General features: G+C 41.8%; 1 protein-coding gene across 4 annotated transcripts in view; it reads right to left on the bottom strand.

Annotated features, from left to right (window-relative positions):
* Nucleotides 1-26763, bottom strand: part of MEGF11 (multiple EGF like domains 11) — a 292780-nt gene that overhangs the window by 71111 nt on the left and 194906 nt on the right. For all 4 annotated transcript variants that reach the window (XM_074600942.1, XM_074600944.1, XM_074600943.1 and 1 more), the window contains exons 9-11: nt 24943-25079; nt 19280-19492; nt 11091-11265 (exon numbers count right to left, since the gene is read on the bottom strand). In XM_074600942.1, coding sequence (XP_074457043.1) covers nt 11091-11265; nt 19280-19492; nt 24943-25079 — 525 coding nt within the window. The remainder of the gene's footprint in view (nt 1-11090; nt 11266-19279; nt 19493-24942; nt 25080-26763) is intronic.

Below are 26763 nucleotides of genomic sequence, written 5' to 3'. Positions count from 1 at the left end.
GTTCCTGTGTTATTAGAAATAGTAAATAACCATTCCTTGTTCGTGTTCTATGCACTATCCACAGTTCCATAGATCTCTATCGTACCCCTCCTCAGCCATCTGTTTTCCGAGCTGAGTTCTAGCTTATCGAGTCACTCTTTGTATAGAAGCTATTCCATATAAAAGATGATCTTTGTCACCATTCACTACTTCCATTATATCCTTTGTAAGCAGGAATCAGCCAAACTGTATGCAGTAATTTGAGATTTAGATATATTATGTATTTACACAATACCACAAAAATGTTTTTTCCATCCTGTTTTGTTCCCTTCCTGATCATTCTAACTATTCTATCTGGTGCTCTGGATTCATTTAGTTTTTGACTGGTGCCAAGCACTCATTTGAGTTTTTCAGAAAACTGTCCACTGCGATTGCCTGATCTCTTTCCCTGAATGCTAGGAATTAAATTAGAACTCACCCTTTGTGTATTTACTTAACGTTATTTTCCCGTCATCTATTACTCCGCATTTCTGAACACTGAATTTCACCCTACCCACTCATTCAGTGACATGAAAACTTTCTACTATCTATATTTGACAATCCCAATAGTTTTGCATTATTTGCAAACTTTCTTTTAGAATTCTTCTACAGCTGTACTATAAAATTACAGATAATGTCCAAGCACAGTCTCAAATCTAAACTTCCCTACCACGCACACTGCACTCACCAGTGTGGTCACTAGCTGAGACCTGCATCTTTCTGTAGCAGAAGCTGCCAAACGAGTTCAGAACATCAGCGCGTGCCTGAACTCTCGTTCACACGGACTGGATGGAGTGAGTCCAGGAGGAGATAAATGTGCTGTACACAGCAGGTGTCCTCATCTGGTCTCTTGCTCAGAGCACTGAGGCCACAGAAGCAGCAATGTGGATGGCAAATAAGCAGGGATAGGGCCGATGGTGCTAACACCTGCGGTTCACCTTGGTTCTGAGCTGCACGATCTACATGGGAAAGGATCAAAGCAAAAAAAAAAAAGCATCTAAAAAAGAAAAGATATGTCAACCTTACGCTAATGGGGTTTGTGATGTACCTTCTGAAAAGCTGGTAAATAACCCGGCAATCATACACAGGCAGATAAACAGATATCCCTTCAAACTTTCACAGGTATTCCTAAATCCAAAAACCTACAGCAAAAGAGTTCAAGATCCGGTAAAATTCCAGTTGTTCTTTGGCATAAGAAAACACAGCAGGATTTTCCATTTATACATGTCTGATTGTAAAGGATAAAGTCTTTTCCTTTGACAGTATAGTTAGACAGAAAATAAAATGAAAAACTAACCTGTGACTTAAATCCTATACTTAGGTGGTTTTAATGAAGTCAGTTTGCAATTTGAACTACCAGGAGAGTCAGCTACCAACACTTTTATGCATAGACCCACAGATAGTGTGGATAAAGATATATACATTTAGAAGCTTAATAGATGAAAAGAGACACTGCTATTGGCAGGCAGTTTATTCCTCCGCAAAATTCAGATCAAATAACTCAGTCTGAACAGAATATTGAGCTCCACTGATTCTGAATGAGGCTACAGGAATGGAAATGCAATTTGACATAGCCACATTGCCAATTAAGGATAAAATACAGGAAATATGTCAACTAGCAACAAAGGCAGAGGCATTCAGGCTTTCTATATGATGTTGATTCCTTTGGACCCACTTATGAAAACTTTGGAGTTATTCAGATAAATAAAACTGCAGCAGAGCCCAGAAGTAAAAGTAAATATAAGAAGAAAAAGGAGGAGACCTGGGACTTGCTCACAATTCTTATCAAATTATAGACACTGTGTGTGACTGAATAAGTTCTCATTAGTAGAGGCAGTCACTGAAACAAACTCTCCACTCTTGTATATTTGGGACAATCCTACCGAAGCCAGCAGTTGTGTTCAGGTAAACTTGGGCAGAGAAAGTAGAATTTGAGCTGTCACAGACAATTTCTGGAGCTTGTACATTGATACGAGAGCGAGCAAACAAAATGAAATAGAAGTAGTTCATAAAAAGGACTGAAAAATTCCATTGAATTCAAAGAAAGAGATGCAGTTTCCACAACTGAGGGAGACCCGCTGTGTCTGGCGCATCCAGTGACCTTGTTAAATACTCCGGTACAATAGTTCACCTGCTCAAAAGCATACAACAAATGCCCCGAAGTGAGAGAAGACCCTTCATTATGGCTCATGCAGCCAGGCACTGACTTGAACACTGTCAGGGTTTAGAAAAACACGGGCTCCTAAACGCTGTGGCTGCCGGTGCTCCAGCAGATATGTCTAATTGGTCAATATGAGCTCCAGGGGGAGAAAACCAACAAGCCTAATAGGCAGCAAGCACCTGGTTCATTGATAGAAAAATCAATAGGGGAGCGGCTTAGTCTGAAAGCCTGGGAATACAAAGGTGGCCTCCCCATAATGATCTTCCCTGTTGGGATCTGAATGTAGGATATCTTCTCCTGTAGTACAGCAGAGCCAGAAGAACCCATCTGTGAGATGTTATTGAAATAGTGGTTTTAGCCCACACCCAGTTTCTTTGCATTGAAGTGATGTTCATTGTTTCCTAGTCTACATGTGGCAGGGCCATCTCAGACGTGGATCGACTTTTCAGAAAGGCACCTGCCATTTAAGAAAGATGCCGTACAACCTGGGTGGCTTGCAATGCTTATGAAGGGTGCTGTTTCAAAAGCTCTGAGTACCCGTGCTGTCTGTCCCCAGAAAAAGTCCTACAGGGACTTTGAAACGGATCACACAGCCACGCCACCAAGCTTGACCTGAAGCAACGGTTTGTGAAGGTAAAATGGTAAAATGGCTCAGTCTGCCAGCAAATTTGCCAGTTACTGCTGATCGAAATGGGGTTCGAGATGTACATACTGATCCACAGGGAGCTGGACTGAGACCAAAGTCATTTCATACAGGCCACTGCACAGCCAAGAGAAGATAATTTTCAATCTGCAGTGACCTGGCCTGGTTCAGACCTAGTAGCCTAGGGATGCAAAACTTCATAGGCTGTTATTAGTCCCAGTAGCCTACAAAAAAACCACAAAAAAAGCTAGAGCCATTTTACGCAGATAAATACGTGCTTTTGCATGCATACAGAAGTGGGTAAGAAAATTCAGTGGTCAACAATGAAAAGGGATAACAAGATGCAATTCAGAGGTAGTCTTCTTCCTATCTATGAAAATGCAAAAATTTGGATAGGTACAAATGATTCCCGACCAGCTCTGTTTATGGGAGGAATGTACCAAAACACTGGGCATGGGATGTTTTGATTTATGTTAATAAACTCAGACCTTCCAACCTGCAGCCCAGCTGACAGAAAAACTTCTGTACAACTAAAGTGACAGTTCTTTCCTTTCAAGAACATTTTTCCAGCTCACTCTTAATTAGACTGTTTGGAACAGCGTGGTTTTTGTTGCCTGCTTGAGATCTGCTTCTTGCTCCACATCCACTTGTGAGTAATTTGTAAGCTTAAAAAAAAATGATCAGATGAGTTTTCAGACTTATCTCCATCCAGAAGACACCAAGAAAGGTGTCAAAGGTCAGTGCGTTCTTCAGAGACCAGAACCAGGCGAGGGGGATCTAGGACGCAGCCATAGATAGTATAGAAGATGTGATCGTGTCACTGTGACTGATTGTCTCACAATTACGAGCATGTTCATCTTTACCCACTTTTTAAGCACCACATGAATAGAATTTTTAACTTTTCCCATCATGGTTTCCCAGGGCACAGTTACATCTTCCATTTTTTAAAAGTTATTTTAGTTGAATTTCCCATAGCCCCGTCTTTCGCCTTTACCCCCAGACCTAAAACTCACATCGATATCTGTTATCAAAGAGACTGCACTTCCTTCTTGCTGACTTTGACAAAATGATCTTCTCAAAACTGTTCAGAACAATTCAGAACCGCCAGGTCTTTTTGCTGTTTCTTCAGCTGCATCCCACTGCTCTCCTTGTACCCAAGCAGGGACTTTCCCTCCTGCACGGCTTCTTGGATCGCCAGTGATAGTCCTCCCGGGTGGGTTTTGCCTTTCTGGTTGTCTATGTCTCTTCACTTCAACGGTAGCTGGGGAACTGGTCATGGCTGCAGAGGGATATTCCCAAACATCTGAAAATTAAGTCTACTAAGAACTTCTGAATAATTGAGGAGAAACAAAGGAAAAACCAATAAACAGGAAAAAGTTCACAGTCTGTGAGCAACGGAATCAATTTCTTCCACATCATGATAAAATCCACAAAGATGTGGATTCTTTGTTCAGGCAAAATCCTTTCCCTTTCAGGTAATGCAATGCATGGTACTTTTAACCTGGTTATGCAGGGAGGGGCTGAGGTGAATTTGAGGTCCCTGAGCCCACCTGAGTGTCCTTTGCTAGTTAAAGTGTCATAGGAGACCTGACAGAGAGACAAGGTTACCACAGTGGGACAGGAAAGGCCAGGGCACTAAGGATAGAAATCTGTGGAAAACAAGACTCTTTTAGCTCCACTACTTATAGAACAACTTATTTTACTTCTATTATTAATTAATAATTCACTCACTGCCAGCTACAGCCTACGCTCAAACCCACTTGCACAGTACGGATGCCGTTTTGCATCCCCGTTGCCACCGCTGCTAGCCATTCACAATGATTTGGAGACATTGGGTTACGAATACAAATAGGAAACCAGTGAGAAGAAAATGCACCTTCCTTGTGCATCGAGGTAATTCATGAAACGAGACCGGGCAAACTATTTCTGTTGCCTGTAATACTCCAGTTAATTGGACAACTGCTGTGCCAGAAAACCTTTTCCCCACCTAGAGCAAGTAAAATTTATACTGGTGGTTGGTAACAAGAACATCTTGATAAAATGGTTGAATTTATTTTATACCTATAAATGAAAAGAGCTCTTAACAAAGGGGGGTAACTGATATGCTCGGTAAATCATGGATAAAAGGACACAGGCTCTATTGAAGATTTTTTCCCCTCTTCTTTTCTTTTTAAACCTTTTGATGAGGTGCCCTGTTGCTCTGAGATGAGCTTCCACTAAAGTACTTTTGGAGTTATCTCAAAGAGAAAAGGATCATTTAAATGAGTTAAAGCCCCCCAAACAGATCCTCTATCTCCAACCTTAGGTTCATTTTTTATATTAAGAATTTTGTGAAATTTAGAAAATAACTTTACTACTGAACCCGGGGCTTATAAGACAAAGAAGTCTCATTCATTTTTTCCTGCTTCCTTCTGAAGTGGTGAAGGATGATACATTTAGGATAAAGATGAAAGCAAATATGTAGAAGAGAGGGAATATTCTGATAAATTTGTATTTATCAACCTTGAGTGTTTAGAATACACCTACAGGCAACGACTCTTCAAATTCCTCCAGACCTACCTGGGATTTCGGTCCTTCAGGGAAAATTCAATTGAAGATAAGATAAGGTGCTCCTTTCTATTTACTTTTTTTTTTTCTTTTAGAAAACAGAGAGAATTTTAAAGGTGTAGGACAGGAGAGCAGGCTTCCATTTTTTTTTTAATATAGAGGGAAAGATTGTTTTTTTCTCTCCTGTATGTTTTCTTTAGGGAAAAAGAGCTATTGTGTGCACCAGAAGGAAACCAGTCATGGCTGGAATATTCAACAGACTGGATCCGTAAGTTCTTTATGACCTCTATAGGTAACACAAAATGATGATCCTCCTCATTCCTATGGAAGGGTAAATTGGTCATTTTACTCATAAAGTTACTCATGGGGCAGACTAAGACTGGCCTGATACTGTGTGGGGGGTGTGTGTACTGACTGAGAAATTATCCATTACAAAGTTATACATTTGCTATGCATTTGAATAGGTTTAGAGCACTGTAATATACATTTATTTTTACTAAGTGCTCGAGCTATTGTTTATTGTGTGTTACCAGGGCTGACTTTATGTGCCTGATGTGCAGGCATATAAAATTTGGGAGCAGTTTGTACCCCTGTGGTAGCGAAAGCATTACATTGAGAAACTCTGGCATATCAGACAAAATGATGGATTTACAAACCCAGATTAAGCCTGTGTTTCAGTCCTTAAGCGCACAGATTTCCACAGAGCTCAGCTGGAGATATATATACATAAGCCCTAATACAAAGATATATTTGAAAGGCATTATTTTATTATGTTTTTAAAATGTAATTTTGATGCAACATCAACAGAAGGTGTAAATGGCTCTAGATGCACAGTACTGGGATATATCTTGGAAAGCCTTAGGGAATGCAAGTGACATTCCAGAAGCTGAAAAACCTTCTTGGTAAGAGGTCATCACTTCTACAGTTTCCATACTTTCCTCTACTGTGATTGGCTTATATGGGATCTACCAATATAGTCAAAGAATAGAAAAATGTCAAAATGAATCCTTTCATTTTGGTGATGAAGTGCTAGCTTTGCTTGCCAGCACGCAGGGTTCAATAAAAGCAGACAGGTCTTCAAAAAATTGCAGCATAAATAGATGAACTCTTTAAAGTAATATAAGTTCTGTCATCCAGATGTGAAATATAGACCTAAGTGCCCGTCGAAGTAAAAGCTGACCGCACATTCCATAGATAAGTGTTAAAGTTTTCTCAGAGTGTCTTGGGCTGAGAAATGTTTTAACTACATATCTCCTTGCCACAATAGGCAGAATGAAAGCATTTGAAGTTAAATCCATTTTTCAAAGGAAGAAAACAAAGCATCCATAAAGAAAGAAAGGCATATCACAGGATGAGGTCTCTAGATGGCTACTGTTTCCAAGAAAGTTGCAATTAGCTGTGCGATGGAGAAGGTGAATTTAGTTGTATTTCAATAGCATTTATAATGATTTCAGTAGCTGGAATGCTGATAGGTATGTGCAGGGGGTTGGTTTCAAGATTTCCTTGTGAGACAGAAGGTCAGGATTCCTGTGGTCTCCTGTCATATTTAATTCATATCCTCTGGCCTTCTTCACCACATTTATTGAATTACAGGAATAAAATTCAATGAACCAAAAACAAAAGAAGAGAGGACAGGACAAATCCTGATTTCTTTTATATCCCTACTGCACAGCTGACTTCCGTGGGCTTATAAGAGAGCATCCTAAAGCAGAATTTGGAAGGAGGGCGAGGTACGAGTTAGTATAACCCCTCTCACCGCCCCCATAATTGCATCCAAGTAATTTATTGCAAGAAGCAACTACTTGCATGTGGGAGTAAGGATCCAGTTTCCCCCAGTCAAGAATCTCCCTGCTTACTTTTTGAAGGCTAATCTTTGTGTACTCCCTGTGTGTTTATCAGATTCCTTCTTGCCACAAATGAGATGGCAGCAGAATGGCTTTCCAAAACCATTCTTCAGAAAAGCATCGCTGGCAATTCATCACATGAGTACCGAGAGGCAATCCTCAAATATGTTAAAAATAACAGTTTCGGGGAAGTGCCCTATTTGTATGGTTATCATAATGATTCCCTGCAATCATCTTAATTAAGTGGCTACAACCCTTTATCCTCCCTTCACAAGTGAGATGCATAAGCACAGGGTTTCCAATGGGCCTGCAGTGGGGACTCTACTGCTGGAGCATATATAAAGAGTAGCTCTAGATATGCTCTGTGATTCTGGGGAAGAAGATTCTATGGTCTCTCCTCTGCTCCTATTATTTTTTTTTTATTGTTCTGTATGCTGTCTCCAAGAACTGGGCCGTTTTGGGTATGATTGTGGATCACCCAGATTTCTCAGCGACCTCTTTCATCAAATCTACACACAGTGTCTGCGCTGTGGTTTAGACACCCATACAGTTAAAACAGTGCAATCCTCTAGTGTGAGCACAGTCATATCAGAACCTCATTCAAATAACTTGTACCAGTACCCAATAACATCTTTACAACACTTTAGAGCTAGGTATGTGCAAATCTGGTTGTTGAGTCTCACCCAAAATATTCATCGAAAAAAGAAGACATAAAATGTTTTGAAATTCTATCCAAAACTGCAAGCTCACCAATATTTAGCTTTGGCATTTGAATTTTTGGAAATGTCACAGCTGATAAATAATGTATTATTTTCTGAGCTACAATGTAAATTTTTATTTTAAAACTTAAATCTGCTTAACTTCCAAAAATTAAGTGCTCTGCTCACGTACACATCAACCTATGGGATGGCTGCCTTTCCACTTAATACATTTAATAAAGGTGACCAGATGCTTTGTATTTTTAATGGCTTGTTCTGCATCCCAACAAAATGTCCCTGTTTTGGCTGCAACCGCAGATGATTCATTCTGAAAGCCTGCCCAGCTGCCCTGACACAGCCGAGGCAGGGCACGGTTAAAAAACAAGCCATCTGTGCAAAGGAGTGAGCTGGAGGAGTGCTTTGTCAGGCAAACACTGTCGTTTCTTGGTCACTATATTTTCTAGGCATCCAGTAACCCAAAAGTCCTATGGGTCCAACCTCTCTGCTTTTGCAGTTAGATTTTGCAGTTATATCCCAAGTCCCATCATATTCTCTTCCCCCTTATTTTGAAACCCTTCAGCCTGCTCTGCCATATAAGATCGTGCGTAGATCAAACGTTTCTGGAAAATACAAGATGTTGATCCCACTTTCATTCTTTCAAATCATATGGCAAAATTCCTGACCCTGTGGCTGCATCAGCCAAGCCTTATGCTAGAAAAAAAGCAAAGAGGGATTCATTTATGGCTTTTCTGAATAATTAGCTCTGCCCAGTTCTGTATTAGCATCGCTATTGTCAGTGCTGCCAGAGGAGACATCCTGCATTCACGAATAGCCGTGCCACTCGCTTGCAGGCTAGCTGAATTCAAGGGCAAAATTCTACCCGCAGGCAAAGCTCCCCACTGCCTCGGCAAGAGGCAGGCATGCACGTCTGAAGGCCAAGTCTGGTCTTGAGTGTGTCGCTGAGATAAGCCACTTCAAGCCTTCAGAGGGTTCTGGCCCCACAGCATCCCCACAGCCCCGTGAGCTGCAGGCTGCAGTGGGGAGCAGCGCGGCCACGGTCCCCCTGCCCAGAGGACGGAGCGAGCGGCAGGAGCAGCTCAGCAGGACTCCGCCGGGCGGGGGAGGAAGCAAAGGCTCCTGTCAAGTTTTCTTTACAGCCTATGTTCTCTAGCATTTGAAAGAACCATTGCAAGTCAAGTCATCTGGCATGCATACGAATGACAAATATGCTTCAGAGGCAATAAATTAGCAATTTCAGGGCTTTATTTCCCCTCATGGACTAATTGCCAGAGATTATAGTATATTATGAGAAAGCAACGATACTAATGCCTAAATATGCTTCAGTGATTACACAGCTATCCTCAATAACCAAGCTGTTTAAATGTCAATGCAAGAAAGCTCTTTATTATGAGATTAAATATTATTTTGAAGCTATGCAAGAGGAACTTCCCAGCCTTCACGCCTGCAATAATACTGTCTTGGAGCAATATATATTGGACAAACTCTGCTTTTTTGAAAATGTGTACAGTAAAGAGTCCCAAAATATTTTTGTGCTGCAAACTTCAACAGCATTCTCGATAAGAAAGAGGATCTTGGTATCTTTTTATTTTGCATTTATCACTAACACGGTGCCTACTTCATTCTTTCCTCTACTTAATACTTGTGTATCATCACTGTATAGAGAAAAGAAATTCTTGTTTTCTGTTAGTGTGAGTGGGGAATCAAAACTCAAAGCCCTTTTCTTCTTTTTTTTACGTCTCTAAATAAAACTCTCTCGCACAGATGCTTTTGACAGTCCTACCTCTCACGCCTCAATAAATCTGTTTATATCTGGCATTGAGAGAACCCCTGGAAATTAGAAGGAAGCTCCAACTTTCAGGTTCAGCTGTTGACACGAAGCAGAGAACAAAACTGCCTTTACGCCATAACTCCACAGTTCCACAGGTGACAGCTGGTGATCACAAGCTCAGGTGTGAATTTAAAAGGAGGGGAGGCTAAAAAGTCGTTAGCATCCCCCTAATCTCATACAGGACTCCCACGCTAGGTGATCTTGCCACACAGCTGTGCAGCCTTCCCCTGTAGATGACAGCAGCGCGTGACCCTGCAGAATACTGCAATGTTTTTCCAAGAACACCCAAAGCACTGCGGTGGGCGCTGATGGTAGGACGTGACTGCTCTGCTGTCCGGATCCAACACACCATTCCCCCACCACTGTTTATAAAGCTACCTGGTATGATGCCCACCATGCTTCATAAGTGCAAATCAAAAGAACTATAACTTGGTCAAAGATCACATCTCATGTTCCCTATATATATATGTGTATATATATATATATAGGCCTGTGGGGATGGATCATGTAAATTTAAGGACAGAAATTACAGAAAGACAACTGCTAACGAAGTTGTGGTGGAATTTGCTCTTGAAAGTAATTTTTGTTTCTGTATGTTTCTTAAACATAGCCTGCAGATCTTTTCCATGGTGTGCTGCTGAAGTAAAGAGGTACTTCATACATGGATGACCAGGGAACTTACTAGCGAGAGTTCCATTATGCCCAGTTGTAGCAGGGACTGGACACCTGGATCCACATCCTAATACTTCCTGCTGCGACCTGGCAATCATTAATTCTGAATTTTTGTTGTTTTATCTTGGCTGATTTCTTCAGCCATTTTATATCTCACCTATAAAATGTAATGCTTGTTTACCTCAGAATGTCTGAAACTCTTTCTGATGCTCAGGTAAAAGACACCTGCCATATATGCTCAGAAAAGACATAAATTGCTCTATCATTTGTAACATTTTAAAAGATCTTCATCTATTAAAATCACAGTGTGACTGACAAGGAACATACTGAAAGGCCATGAGAATTTTTTTTCTGCTCTTCTAGGCAGACAATAATCTGACATCTTTTTTGTTATGTCTTGATTTAGAATATACGATGGGAAACCATGTCTTTATCCTTACAAAAGTAATAGACTCACAATACTGAAGTTAAGTAAATAACCAGAAGTAGTAACCTGACGCTGCTCAAAGGAGAATTAGGTGGACTTATAATAGAATTGGGAAAAATTACCTGTATTTGGCCACTTTTATGCAAATATTATTTGAAAACAGATTAAAATCCATTTTAGTTTTTTGCAGGTACCTTACGAAATGCCCCGTTATTCACAGCTCTCACTCACCATATATCCCGGTGCACACATACACTTCCCTGTGATGCTGTCACAATCTGCGCCGTTCTGGCAAGGGCAGGTGAGCTGGCAGCCTTCGCCGTAGTACCCAGGGGGACAGGTTTCATTGCAGTAGAGTCCAGCCCAGCCAGCTTTGCAGCTGCATTCTCCAGACAATGGGTGGCAACTAATGAAGACAGACAGACATTAATGACATGTGGACATGAAAGAAGAAACCAGTCCATAAACAGCAGTAGAACATTTTAAATGCAATGCCAGCAAGAGTCACACTAAGAACAAAACAAACCTGAAATCTGTTAAGAATGGTGAACATAAGCAGCCATATAAATCAGGAAATCAATAGGGAATATGGTGCTAAATACCAAGTTGGCATGCCACTTCCAAACATCTGGGAACCGCCACAGCACTGGTAATTTTACACCTTTGAAGCTTATGCTTTTCCATTCTCAAATCAACGTGACTTGGGTTACCAACACTAACCACATCAGGATTAAGCCATCCTTATTGTATGACATACATGTGCCATACTATTTGGCTGTAATACAGTCATTAAAGATGTTCAGGGTTAGGAGAAATTCCAACGCATAGAGGAATGCAATCAAGAGAGTTGTGAAGATAAATCTGAGTCCTGTGGCACAAGTTTCTATTCTATTCTATTCTATTCTATTCTATTCTATTCTATTCTATTCTATTCTATTCCGTTCCAGTTTGTGTTTTAAAAGAGAGTGCCACCTCAGCAGAACTTTTTCAGGAGGGAGAGGTAGAAAGTAAAGTGCTTTGGAAGGGAAAAATCTCCTTGGAAAAAAGAGTTCTGCAGGGAATATTCAGCCACAGTGAACAGAATCGATCACTACCTGAAGCCTTGGGATTTATTCGAGGCAGGAGTCAACAGGTGCCCTGGGACTAAATCTCAGCCGTGCAGGGAAATGAGTCAAGTTCCTTTATGCTGAATAATGAGCATTGCTGCCCAACATTAATCTTCTGGCTTTCATTTCTGCTCAGACAATTCCACGCTGTCGTGAGACCGCACAGAGAGAAAAGCAGAAAGGAGAATCAAGCCCAACAGACCAGATAATGCCTAGTCCTTCCATATCTGGCAGGTGGAAGATTTACCCCCATCACACCCTGTTCCTCCTGCTGTGAAACAGTTTATTCACTATTTTCTCTTCTACGAACAGAAAAAGCATCTCCCTGGTTTCCTTGGGGCACTGGCTTCCCACAGCAGGACGGCCACACTGTCCAGGGAAAGGCTGGAGATGTGTTGAGTCCTGGTTTGAAGAGATGGAGGTTTCTGGGGGATGGGAAGGGGGAGCACAGGGGGATGTCTAGTCTGGGGAGATGAGGTGGTCAAAACAGAGAGCAGGGGATGGAGAGGGAATCTGATCTTTGGAACCAGACCCCATGTCGTCTGAGGCCAGCCGGGAGTGTAAGGCTTCACTGGAGAGCTCAGTCTGCTCTGGGGGCCTCCGCACCACAGGATCGGGCCATGATGGCACTGACTAGCCCTCGGTGAGAAAGATGAGAAATAATATTCCTACACATCAGATTTTGTCTATTATTCTCAGAACAGCAAAGAACAGAGATCTGCAAGGTGGCACCTTTCTGTGGACTTGCCTCCTGCTTTTTTGCCTCATAGAAACTATTTTCCTTTACGATTATTTATTGTTATAGTTTAATATTGCAGACATGACTGAACAGGTTTCTTTGGACCTATAAAATTAATACCGTATATGTTAATTTTCAAGGTAACCTCATAAAACGTAATTTCCAAGTAAGTTTCTGGCAATTACTGGTAGGAGAGGTTAGTCACATACTGTTGTGACTCAGAATGATCAAAGTTTGTGAGTGTCATACGTTTCATCATAAATAGTGTTTTACTGACTAATTAAAACAATTCATCAGCTTAACAAACTACCATCCATGAAATTCTTCTGACAAAGTGGTCCCTGAAATTACGGTTGTTCACAAAGCACCTCTTAACATTCAGATGAAAATAATAAAAGCTCGGGTTTTTTCCCCTCTGTGTCTATTAATCATTACCTAATAGGCGCAGAAAGTTAAAGAAATATTTTAAAGTGGATTTCTTGTTTCTCTGTTTTCGCTACTACTGCATGTATCATACGGTTCCGTGAGAACTGCATCTGTTGGCTAAATTCAATCTTTCAAACATAATATACGATCACGGCTGTTTGAATCAGTCTATGACAATTCAATTGAAAATACTATACTCAGTAAGAATTTCTGCTTCAAGGTTGGCTCCTTCAACAAAACGGACAGCTTTTTTGCATGGCATGCAAGCTACGTATTAAGGACTAAAAATCATCCTAATGTGCACTAAAATAAGAAGCAAGAACCAAACAGGCTTTGCAGAAGAGTCTGACGGAGGCAAGGGGCTCGGACTCCAAAACAATGCCCAGTAGAAGGTTGAGACCATATTCTGCCCCCTAAAGCCTTTTTCCACTCTTTTATGAGACCACGAGCTAGGAAAAGTCCAATGCAGATGTTTGGGTCCCTGCATCCACAGAATCATCCTGCTGAACCAAGCGCGATTTTATTATCAGCCTAAGCATGTGAGAGTTTTGCTCTTCTCCCAGGCCAAGCACTTGTAGTCCTTCAGTGCTTTGAAATCCTTATCTTTTGCTGTCTTACAGAGTGCTGGCATTGTAGGATTAGGAAGAATCCTCCACGTTAAATTCCAGAGCTATGGCACCCATAACAATAGTTCTGGGTAGCAACAGCGGGTGAACAGACTGGACAGCAGGGGAAGGGAAACTTCTCCTTGACAGCAGCAGAATAAATCTTTCCAGAGCTTTCGGCAAGCCAAACATCAGCACACACCGTAGTGTTATGGTAGTGTAACGAGCAAAAGGACCTCAAAGCTCCACAGCTGGGTCTGAAATGTGGTTGCAGGCACCAGGGGACAAAGGAGATGTCGCAGATACAAAGAATACAATGCCCTGAATCACAAACACTTGTTTGACAATTAGGGTGCCCTGATGCAGTGTTAACTTGAAGATGGCTGTGATTTAGATGCTTAACCAAAATTCAGCAGACAGCTGTTCTCTTCCCAATCTTGCCAGTGAATCTTGGCCATGTAACTTACTCTTTCTGCCTTCATCTTTCCCATCTGTAAAATGATGCCTTTCCTCCTTTGGAATCCCTTTAAAGATCTCCAGCTGATATCACTACATAGTACTGAGTTTTTAGTATTGTTTTTTTTTTATGCTGGTATGTATGAGTTATTCCAGTAATTAAAGTCATCAGAGTTACATACTAAACATATTGCAGCCCATGATGTAGAAATAGTATATGCATGTGTGAGTTAAGAATGCTTCTCTTATTATATTCGTATTCTGTAATTTAAACTATGTACCTAGACATATAACTAGAGCCAGGACACTCATCGCTCAGCCCGCCAGCCACCTATACATCCAGTCTATCCAGTGAACGAAATGCTAGCCGCACTGAAGTTGGAAAGTGTGGGGCACTTAATGGCAAATTTGTTAAGGCAAAGAACAGGATACACAGTTAGTAATGTGAATTTCTCATGTAATTCCTCCCTTCCTGTTCTGAATGCACCTTTCAAGGTCATGAGTCCATGTAACATTTTGCCAGCATGGGGTGCAGCGTGTGTAAGGCACATCTCCATGCCACCAACAAACTGAAATTAAGAAACACAAATAATTCCTCTGGAGAAGGATCACTGAATGGATGCGTAAGACAATGTGAGGCCTCTGAAAGGATCCCAGAAGGCAAACCTAACGTCTTCTTCCCAACCACTCTCCGTGAGCAGAAAGGGAACCTTATACTCTTGAAAGAGTTTGGCAGTGTAATACATCAGTATTTTGCATTGAATCTTAACAACTTTTATTTCTTTGAATCTCTTGCATAATGGGAAGGAATCGTGTGGAAAACCTCGAGTGAATGTGAGCAGCCAAGCGTTTCTCTGGCCCTAGGCCAAGTAGAGGTGGAAACTGGAAGCCATCCACCGCGCGCAACATGGCATGAGAAGGAAACTGTTCCATGGCTCTTGCTGCAGTTTGGAAGCTACTGTCCTCTCCCTCACTTTTCAGCCACATTTACAGCAATAAAAGATTTCTTTTTTAAAAATTTACTGGCTGAACTGAAAAACAGAAAGTCATTTTTGACCTTTAAATTTTTTAAGCATCTAATTTTGAAGAAATCTGAGGAAACCAGGTAATTTAACTTTCTCAAGGCAAATTGGAAAAAAAAATGCTTTAGACAGCACAGTCTGTTCCAAATTCTGAATTTGTTCTCCACACATCTTCCAGCCAACACAACTTCTTCCCAGTGAGTTTCCTGACTTTCTGTTTATACACTATCATCAGTCATCTCATCTTAATTAACAACAGCCCTAATCCCTTTTTAACAGTATTTTCTGTCTTTTGTTGTTGATACCACATTCAGTCTCCCTTACTAAAATGCCTTCTTGCTTTCAAAGAAACAGCCCCGATGAGACTGTAGGGCCACTACTTCGGTCCAGCACATCTTCAAGCCAGCCTCACTCAAGCGCACTATTCATTTAGGTCAAGGCAAAACTTCATGGAAGGTCCGTGGGGTCCAGTCCTTCCAAACTTTTCAGCATCGAGGCAATAATTAGTGTCTCTGGAGATCCACCCATTTTGTTAGACTTCATTACTGTAGGGAAGTGTGAAGGCTTAAGAGGTCTCTGTGTCTTCCTTCCCTTCTCTGACCTGGGAAAGACATCACTGTAGGCCTATGGCTCCACACACTGACTCCACAGCAGTGTCCACGAAAGGTGGGTTGCTGAGACTATTCCAGCTATTCATTTCCCTCTCTGCTTTTCAGAAGAGCAATCCAGGATTATGCCTTTCCGACTATTGTAGACTGTCTCAACATGGGCTTTTTGCATGGGGGAATTTTTTACTGGTGTATCCTTCCCTGTAGAAGAACAGTCCAAGACCCCAGCACATTCTAAATACCTAATTCTGAGGTTGTTCAAAAGTCCTGTACAAAGTGCCTTTCAGCGTGCTTTGATGCAGAAATTATTGGATGATGTTCTTCAGCCGTTACTATGCAGGAGGTTAGACTAGATGATCACACTGGTCTCTTCAGACATTAAAATACACAGATCTATGAAAATAGAAAAGCTGATTGTGTATTTATTAATGTTCTCCCCCAACCTGCTCCTCAAGGCCCCCAGAACTTTCCATTCCAGCCAGTTCTCCAATAACCAGATCAAACGAGTCAAAAGCACTGACAGCAATAAGCGAGCTGCCCTCACCTTCTTTCAAGTGTTTATGTAATTATTCTACACACTTAAGTATCGCAACAAGTAGCCAACAGTTTAAACTGCTTCTAGGGAAAATAGACGGCTGTCAGTAAATGAATCACTTTGGAAGACCACAGTTCCAGTAATGATAAAAATTCAGGGGAGGAATGGGGGGAGGTGTGGGGGGAAGAGAAGTATGCTGCATGGGACTGGTTAAACAATCAGTAAAAAGGTTTATTCAGACATGGAGTGCCTTTGGAGAAGGTCGTTTTCCATCAACTCTGACACTCCTTGGCTCCGAAATTGACAGCACTCTGAGGAGCTCATTGAAAACTGGGAAGCTGAAATACTGTGGATGAATGAAAGAACATTTGCAGATCTACAGCTTGCTGATATCTCTTTGTTCCATAACAGCAGTGATAAGATGTAGAAAAAAGGGAGATGCTATCAATGGAGAGACTAGACTCATTTATTAAGGAAACAGAGATACCATCTTAGCAGAAGATGCTGCAAGTGAAGCTGACGGAGCAGCGATGGGCGGGAAGGCATAAAATATATCTGTCAGAGAGCAACCAGGCACGGGTCAGGTACACGGCGTGTAAGAACCACCACATGCCCAGAAAAGAGCTGTACGAGGATTCGATCCTCCACCTTTCTGAGCTCTCTCCAACTTGAGACCTCATCGTTCTTCACAGCTGGATGGTGCTACTCTGTTCTTTCAGGAATGATCTTCTGGCAGACCCTCCAGACAGCCTCCCAGGTAGTTCTTTGTGTAACCCAGGATGAACTCTTCTTGCAGCTTCAAACCCACAATCTTCCCCCACCTAAAAGCCTCTTAATGAATTGAACACTTTTAGCTGAGAAACAGCAGCCAAGCTCAGCTTTGCCCGTGGCCCACAGTCCTTCCACTCTATTTATACCATGATGGGAAAAGGGGGACACAAGCAGGTTTCTGCAGGCTAGGCTGGGGGTGAAGACACACTGTGTCAGCTACTGTCCAAGAGCATATTCTCACCCTCCGGTACACATGAAGAACAGCTTTCACTGAGGAGCAGTTTACCTCGTAGTTACCACAGGTTGAAGTCGTGTGCGCTGGCAGGTACTGCAGAGTAGTGTGACATGCAGGAATTTATACCTTAGCTCACTCTGCAGTAATTCTTGAGACATCCCCTATCCTCAGTACAACACAACATTAACCTTTTGTGTACAATGCTCAGCTCATGCCTTAGGGATGTTACTTTTTGCAATGATTTCATGATACACAAAATAATCAGAAGTGAGAGAAGCCTATTGTACGGAGCTACCTTTGAGGTGTCAAACACTTTGGATCCTTGCTGTCAAGCCCAGCAGAGCTAGAGCTGTCTTTCTGTAGGGGACTTGTAGCATCAGAATTACAAGGCGTCTAAATAATCCATTGTGAGCTCTGACTTTCAGTAAAGCAAAGCCTCACCACTCACAGTGGAACTTGAATGCACAAGAAAGATCACCTGTTTATTTCCAAGACCAAGACAAATAGTGTCTATCTCAAGCGCACAAACAGATTTGCCTGAAGTGTTTGTGTGTGTGTGAGTGTGTGTGTGTGCACGCACACAAATTAGGTGGTATTGCTTGCATACATAATTGAGGAGAGTGTTTATATTTTAGCAGGCTGCAGGATTGCAAGTTAGGTTTGTCATCATCAGCAAGACAGTCAGGTCCCTACCTGTCTGGTTTAAAATTGAAGAATGTCCGTATCAAGGGCATATTTGCTTGGGCATCAATTATCCCCACCTCCCTCTGAAGCCCCCGCAATCCAGAATTGGCTATGAATGCTTAACAGTAATGGACAGAAAAAGGCGGAAATCAAATGGGAGCTGAGGGGCTCAGCATCTTGCAGGCACGGTAAGAAAATGTGGGCCCTCCAGTCCATCAGAATAGCTCAGGCCAGCGTGGGTTTGCTGCCCAGGCTGCCTCTCCTGCACGCGAGGGAGTGAGGAATCACCAAACAGCAACTCCAGCAGTCAGTAAACAAGGCAAGGAGTTACAAAAGGTAAGAAACAGCATAATAGGGAAGTCTTAAATTCTTTTTTTCAGAGCTCAGAAAACTCAATTCACGCTTGCAATGGGCAAGTAAATTCAACCTATCTCATGTTAAGTGTAAGTCTGTTTGTGGCTCTAGCTCTTAGTAATGAGAAACTGAAGAATCAGATCCTAAAAAAAGCAAAAGGGAATAAAACATCGAAACCTGACCTTTTACATGAGGCGTATTCCATTTTAGGTATACTTCCTTGATATTTATTTTCCCGAATATTTCACGCATACACATACTGAATGAAGAGCAAAAACAGGCACACACAAGAAGAGAAGAGATGTCTATTTTGACAATGTCGACTTTGTTACAGTTCCATAGACTGACTTGGGGATATTGATTTTGGTCTATTTATAAATATGCCTCAAGTGTTTTCAACAAGGTAATTTGCCACGAGACATAAACTGAAGCAAATTAGGTTTCATTTTGAAAGTCCCCTTGCTGTCTATAGATCTAACAAGAAAACCCATGTCATAAAAAGAGCCAAAATGATGGACTTGAGTAAAGATAACAATATTATTTAAACTTCAGTGGGTTATTATACATATATATGGGCATCATGTGACAGTTCTTGTGCCTAGAAGACTGCAGTTACAGGACAAGGCCATATGTCAGATCGTTTCAGATTTTAGCAGAACTGTTTAAATAGTTAACAGATATACGCTTAGTAGCTGACTGGACTGGGGCTTACGGTTCCAAACCTGAGTTCATTTAAATCAAAGGTTGCAATACAGAGGAACCGACTGTGATCTTAATTAAAACCACCGAGAAAAAGGGAGTGGGTGTGGTTAATTGAATTTTTTCCCAAAGCTTTTATTTGCCCAGTCCCTGCACTAGTACATAATACGACGTACATACCTGAGAGTATTGGTAACGTTGCAAGGACATCTCTTGTTGCATTTGAGGCCATAGAAACCTTCTGGACACATTCTTTCTTGGCAATGAATCCCTTTAAATCCAGGGTCACACATACAGGCTCCATTTACATGGTAACACTTTGCACCATTTTGGCAGTCACATCTCTGTGTGCACTGAAAGCCGTATGTCCCAATGGGACACTCTTCCTGACACCTGCAATGAAATATGTGAGACAGGATCCAATCAAACGCTGCCGTCTAGTCTGCTTATGACTTTCATATGGGAATGTTTTTGTTAATGAATTAAGTACAAAATCATTGCTCATTTATTTAAGTAATATACTGTGAACTGATGATATCATTGGAGTGATGCGATATCTTGGGCATGTAAATTGCTGTGAACTGAAAGTGCGTTAATCTCTGTCCAATTATATCCTGCAAAATTTGCATTAGTTAATATTATCTTGGTCAACAAAGTGCATTCTTGTTTCCTGGACTTTTGACAATTGTATTCATCAACCATAAGAAATTGATATAGAATAAGATAATTTATAAAAAAAACCTCATCTGTTTGCTTTCTCTTTATTACAAAAGGATTGTGCACCTTCTTTAAAAGCATACGTTCCTCTTAGCGATAATGAGGATTGAAAGGGAATGTGGTCTATTAAGCAATATTGAGTAAAGTGTTCTCCAGCAACGTACAGTTTTGCTTTCCCCCCTATGCTGTCATTGCACCAGCTTTCTACCAACTAGGAGAAAATATACTCCTTTGTCTTTTGTGTGGGTTCTGAGTAACTAAAGCTCGAATTTGCTTTTCGTTTCTTACTCCTGGGATGCTGAGTGGTATAAAATCTCAAGACAAATCACTTCCACGCTCCTTAGTGTAGTATCTTCTACAAAATTGCCAACATTTTTAATATTTGATACACATAAAAATGGAACCTGCAAACACTCTACACAGACTGTTTTAAATTGCACCTTCCGTGCACTGTTTAAAATATTTCCCTACTGGATACATTACGAAATCTGCCAAAAAAGTCTGTTTCGTTGTCCTACACAACCAGTTTACGTGTTTATAATATTTCCTACTCTGAAAAGCTCAACTAAGTTCCTAAAGAAAGCAACTGATTCCGTGCTTGACATAACTCAGTGGTTTCAAAATTCTGCAACGAGTCAGTACTACAGTTTACATGATCCACCGTGAAATACAGATAGGCCTTTTCAGTTAATAAAAAAAAAAAGAAAAAGAAGCCCAGAAAAGCCCAATTCCCTTATCGCATGGATGCCAGATATTGGAAATTGCCTATCAGCATTAATTTAATCCTGAGCATTGATTAAAGTGTGTACTGTAAACTCGGTGGATAGAGGCAATTGTTAAATGTCTTTCTGCGGGTCATTTCACAGCTGGCAGGTGAGAGTTAATATAATGATCGGTAATAAAAGATTAATGTGTGATGCAAGCCAGGCAAAACTGCAATGAACACAGCCAGCGTATAAGAAGAGCGTTACCTTTGCAGCTTCAGCTTATCATGTTTTACTAAAAATAAATGAACAAAGCAAAAGGCCTAGCTAGGGATGTAATTGCAGCAAGCACCCCCACAGTCCAAGTTCAGGAGTTCCTCTGAGACCCAAAGCGAGGAGCCCGTGGCAAACAGGAAGGGAAGGAGCCCAGAGAAGCCCCGGCAGTACTGGCTGCTGGCCCTGCTGCTCTCAGGGTAATTCAGCTGCAAAGGAAATAACCAGCAAAGAATGGGCAACGTTAGGACCAAAACACTTCAAGCAAATGAAATGCAATGAAGAACATATTAAGATGCCTTATGTCTCCATTGCTGTATCCAGCTCGACTGGTTAGCAGGAGAGCGCTGTACTCAACGAGATGAATACTTAGTCAATAGTGCACTATATCATTCTATATTTATAGAAGATGAAGCATTACCTAGCAGGGAGAAAAGCATCTGGAAATGAAATATTGACGACCTAATCCATTTACATAATTAGCCTTTTTCTACTAACAATTTAACCAACTTATTTATTTGGAGATCAAGCAGCTACCGCTAATGAATTTTATACAAAGAATACTAATAATGACTCCTCTGGAACATAAGAATAATCACAGCAGGAATTAGCTTTCTACTTAAACATCCTTCCTTTGCAACATATCAATCTAATGTGTCCATAGCACCATTAACAACCAGATACATTGTTCAATTAAATTACAAAATGAGCTGCTAAGCCCTAGTTATGTTTCTTGTTTAATTTGCATTGCTTTCTGCCTATCTGGGGAGATTCGTATTATAATATCCACTGAACTTTAATATGTACTATAATTATTTGGGTTGGGATAGGATAATATGGCTGTCACCTGTAGAATTAATGGAAGCAATTTCACAAAATATTAAACATAAGACAGCCCGCTTAAGAGATTAACTTAGTACATGCACCTACATTTTTTCCAGATAAATTCTTTTTCATGGAATAATGCTGTGAAGTTTTTTAGGCTTTTCTGTTTGCTTGTTTTGAAACAGTGATCACATTTATGTAGCACAGACAAATACTAAAAGCCATCCAAAGTACACTAAATTGGAGACTGCTATTCTGTCGTTAAAAGATACAGGTAAACACAACAACAGGAGAATAACTCTGCTCATATTGTTATAACAAATGGGGTATTTATTCTGGTAAGATTCAATCTTTAGGTTTAATGGCCATATGGAAAACAAAGCTAAACCAGTATGGTCGCTTTTCCTGTCAGCCGCTGAATTCTCTCTCAGACACCCCATCCTCAGCTTCTGACTGTGCTCTGCTATTATTCCTTTCCAGTTTGCAAAACATACATTTACATGACACTTCCAGTCATTTTCGCAGAGTACAAAGCTGCCTGGAGTTATTAACAGCGCTTGCCAATTTCCTCGCGATTTAGTGCAGTGCCACTTCCTGGAAAACAGGTAGGGAATAAAGTGTGGCAATTACACTTACATAGACCTTTATGACCATTTAATCCTCACCCATATTTATCAAACTATATGTTATTATCTTCCGCACAAGATGATGAACAGTGGTATTATATAGTACTTATTGACAATTAAAAAAAGATTATAGTAGATAAAGAGTGTTTACGTTTTTATTGTTGTTATTCACAATATCTGTTATTATTAAGAAAAGTTTTTCATTGCCTGGTAAAATTTTAAAGAAAACACTATTTTGTTGTGCAGCAGCACTCTTCTGCTATATTTGCAATTACACCGTAACACTGAACAGTTGCCTGAGACCCAGAAAGTAAAACAGACTCTAAGCTAAAATGGTGCTGACTGACCTGTCCCATTGTCCACGCTGTATGAACACATAACTAAGGAAAGCAATTCCGACTTTTTAAAGACCTTGTGCCTGCTCCTGCCGTCACGGAAATCAATGGGCAATCTACCATCAGCTAAGTGTAGTTAACGGCGAGCTACGGGTACGCGTGCCCGTTCGGAACAAACCCGTACCGGCAATGTGCCGGCCTGGCCCTAGTGAGAATCTAATGGGCCTAAGGTTTCACTTCCCATATTGAAGGTTGATTGAAGGCTGATAGATAAACATGTTCTAACCTTTTGAGAACATGTTTGAAAGGTTGGAATTTTTATGCTAATACAGCTTTTTCCTGCTGTTAGAAAATCTTTCCCAAGGGCCCATTTACCTAACTTTCTCCTATTCTCATTCATCCTTCCACACACCTGCATTTCTGCTCTTCTGCCTCTCCCTTCAGTGTCCATCTCTCACTTCCCTGCTCCAGGAGGGGGCAGGTAAGCATTTCCTAAGGGTTTTGCTTGGGTGCAGGTCCACAATGTGACCTTCCCTTGGCATCTTTTCTGCCTCTTCCGACTGATTACGCCTTATTTTCTCCCTCCTTGCTTCTGTCTTCCCAAGCAACATCTCTCTCTGGGGTGCAAATCTCTCTCACTTTTCTCCAAGTACGGATCTGAAGAGCCCACGCTCCCTCTGCTCAAGGACAATTCTTGTGCACGGTCAGGTCTGCCCTGTAGGGTCTCCTCTGCCCAGTCTCTCCCCGAGACGCCTTCTCCAGCCCCTCTCTAAGCAAAACCCCCTGCTTTTGACAGCCCACAGAACTAGGTCTTCTGCTTTCTACCTGCCAACTCCTTTCCTCATCCCCAACGGTCCTTTCTCTACTCTTACTGCCAGAGTGTGTAAGTGTGGCCGTTCAGCAGCTCCATTACTGTTCTCTTCTGTGCCACTTGCCCGTAGCAGAGCCAGCTCTTCTGCTGCACGTCCTCCCTCGTGGCTGGGGAAGTTGGCTGCAGGCTGCTGGCTGGGAGCTCCCAACAGCTCTAACGCCATTGATTCACCTACAGCCAGAAACCCATCTAGGTCTGCAACGACCAGATGAGGAGACCTAGAGACAGAGGGCCTCTGTCAGCCTTCCCGAGCATGGCCAGGACTGGGGACGGCTTGCGATTGAAGTGTGGTCATCAGTACAAATGTCCAGGCTGCACAGCTGCTTCCGTTAGTGAAATTGTCTCCAAAAGGAGATAAAGAGAAAGCTTTGGTTAGCAACAGTAATTATATGGCACCCTATGGATGGAATCACTGTCTCCAGACGGAGGATGGGGAAGAAAGACACACTGATGTCTTCTCCACAAAATTAATTTGAAATAATTAGTATTTTCACCATATTCAACCACATGCAAACCCTGAAATAATCTCCAGAGCCCCCTCCAACTACTGCTGTTGATAAAATGGAAACAAGGAACTTCCACATTTAATGGGAATGAACATGGCCTTCTGAACCCCAGCACAGTGTTGCAGGTTGGTCTCTTTGCGTGCTACAAAGACTTGCTGATTGTAAAATGAAGCAAGAAATGGGAAATTCCAATGAGCTTTGCTGCATAAAAGCATAATTGTAGCATATGTCAGTATAGTGATACTAGCTTCTTAAAGCTAATAAAAAAAGGGAAGATAGAGGAGAAGGGGCGTAGCATACACTAGTGAGCTGTGCTCACACTCTCTGGACACAGTCACCTCTAGCGAGAACTGCATCTGAACACTTGTTTAACTGCAGCTTCCCCACCACCGTTAGCCCTGCCGGCAGGATTAGCTGGCGGGCTCAGCCAGCACGTGTCACAATCCCACCTTGACTTCGCTGTGTAGTCATTTTGCTGAATCCACGACACCTTTGTAAAACAATATTATCATCTTCCCTGATCGATTTATGGGTGAAGGCTCTCATTTATAAATGTTGAGCATTTATCACCTTTTGTAGGTGTCTGAGATGGATCAGTGCTGCAGCAGCACCGAGGGGCAGAAGGAAACATTAAACTGCTGCATTGCTTACTCTTGAGGATATTAATTTGTATAAATACAGTTCATTTACATATCTTGTAAACATGGAATGCTCTCTATTAAATTTATCACTGTAAATATCTAAATTAAATTTAATCCATTAAATTTTAAAAGTTATATTAAAAAAACCCTGTAAATGGAGAGCATTGCCAATAAAAAGCAATAACATTGTCACATTTATAATGCTTGAACTGCTTCAGAAGGATGAACCTAATTGGAGCAATAGAAACATAACACCATTTTTCAGAGAGTAAGATTGTCCTAGAAGGGATATAAATATTGCCAATCCATGGCTAAAACTAAAGACTTTGGGGTTTTGATTTTTACCTGTCTCCTATATAGCCAGCTGTACAGACGCATTTTCCTGTCACGGGGTCACAGTGTCCTCCGTTGTGGCATGGACAGTCCTGGCTGCAGTTAATTCCAAATGTCCCAGGAGGACATGGCTGTGCACACACCAGCCCCTGGTAAGGTTGCAGAAAGAGCAATATTTCAGTCAATATTCGTAATGCAATAAATTTCTATACGCAGCTTGGATTTTTCTTGTCCTTGCTAAAACTGGATCTAAGTGTAGCGGCAGTATTTTTTCTGTTTAAGATGGACTAAAGACATTCTCAAAATTCTGTTACCAGATTAAATTCCAGTCTACCCTATCTCCAGAAGGGATTTTTCTTGCCACTCTACAGTCACTGATAATTCTCTCCTTTGGATCTCCCCCCTAAATTGCAGCTGGGGTGGCAGGATATTCACTACTCCCCCAATAGATGCAGGAAGGCTTAGGAGAGGTTCAAGGCAACCAGAGAAGGCTACAAAGCTGCATGTGTGCTGCTGGGGGGGTTTGTGAAATAGAGAGTCAGAAAAGTTGTTGGATATACCCTGGGTAAGTGTCACAAAGTGGACATTTGGGAAGAGGGGGACTGTTGAAAAGACTGCACTGGGAAGATGAAGTTCTGCTAGTTGTGATAGTCTATGATGATCTCCCCTGTTCAGACAGCCCCATTTCATCCAACCACGAAGACGACCAAATCCAGCTGCTGGAGAAGTTCTCTACTACTCTTCAGATCCTACCCACTTTGTTCCTTCTACTCTCATCCAGCCCCACACTCATCTTTCCAAGCAGCACAGATGGCATCTGCCAGTGCTTTGTCTAAGCCATGGAGGAGGCAGGATGGAAACAACAGACTGGGATAGTTCCAGAAAGCCACCAGTGACGACGCAGAAACAATTTGACTCTCCACATCAGCAGTGCAGCAGTCTTTTGGCCAGAAGAAGTGATTTTGCAGTGGAATATCTGCCTAACCTCTGAACACTGGCTAGATGCATCATCCAACATCTTCTCAGCTTCTCATCCAACCTTGGAGCCATATCTCAGTCCCTGACCTGCCTCAACTCCACACCTTGGTGGCTACCTCCTTCCCCCATTTTATGCTCCCAGCCCTCTGCTCTCCTGCCTCTTTATTCCAGTCTACACCAAGCCCTTGTTGCAGGCTCCCTTTCAGTTCTCTCCTTCATCCGGACCCAAATCCCCATCTCTGAGTTTTTTCCTCCTTTCCCTCCCTGCTTAACCGTCCTTGGAAGTGCAAAGCCAGACTGCCATTCCCGGTTCTGCGCCCTGGTACTGCTCATCAGGAAAAGCAACTGCTGGGCAAGCCTTGTTCCAGCTGCTCAGCCCCAAGGCAGAGAACACCTCCCATGAGGTGTGTCTTTGGAGAATTTACCCGCCAAACTCAGGTGCTTTTCCCCCAGGTATCAATTGGGGGAATCAATCAAATAAGGCCTTACAATCAGGGCCTTATCAGGGCCTTACAAGGATTCCCCTAGACTTTCTTAGAAGTTGTATGAATGTTTTTTTTCTGTCAGCAAACATGAAATGTGAGGCTGGCATCCAGCTGAGTAACTTCAGCCAAAACAAGTCTGGCAGAGCTGTGATCTGAAGACGGGGTCCTATAATGGAAAACGTTTGGCAACTGCAGCAAGTGGTGCTGCTGCCAGTGCCATGCAGAGTGCACTTGGAGAGAACTGGTGAGGGTTTGTCCCTCTTTTATTTTTTATTTTTTTTTAAATCTCTCAGAAGTCTTATTTTCCTAACCAAGCCCCAGGGGCTCTGAGTTTTGACCAAGGCATATAATAGCCACAACTTACACAAGA

This window comes from Larus michahellis, chromosome 9 (genome assembly GCF_964199755.1).
Source record: "Larus michahellis chromosome 9, bLarMic1.1, whole genome shotgun sequence".
NCBI classification, from domain to species: Eukaryota; Metazoa; Chordata; class Aves; order Charadriiformes; family Laridae; genus Larus; species Larus michahellis.
The sequence above is the reverse complement of the archived record's forward strand: the minus strand, read 5'-3'. Positions and strand labels throughout refer to the sequence as shown.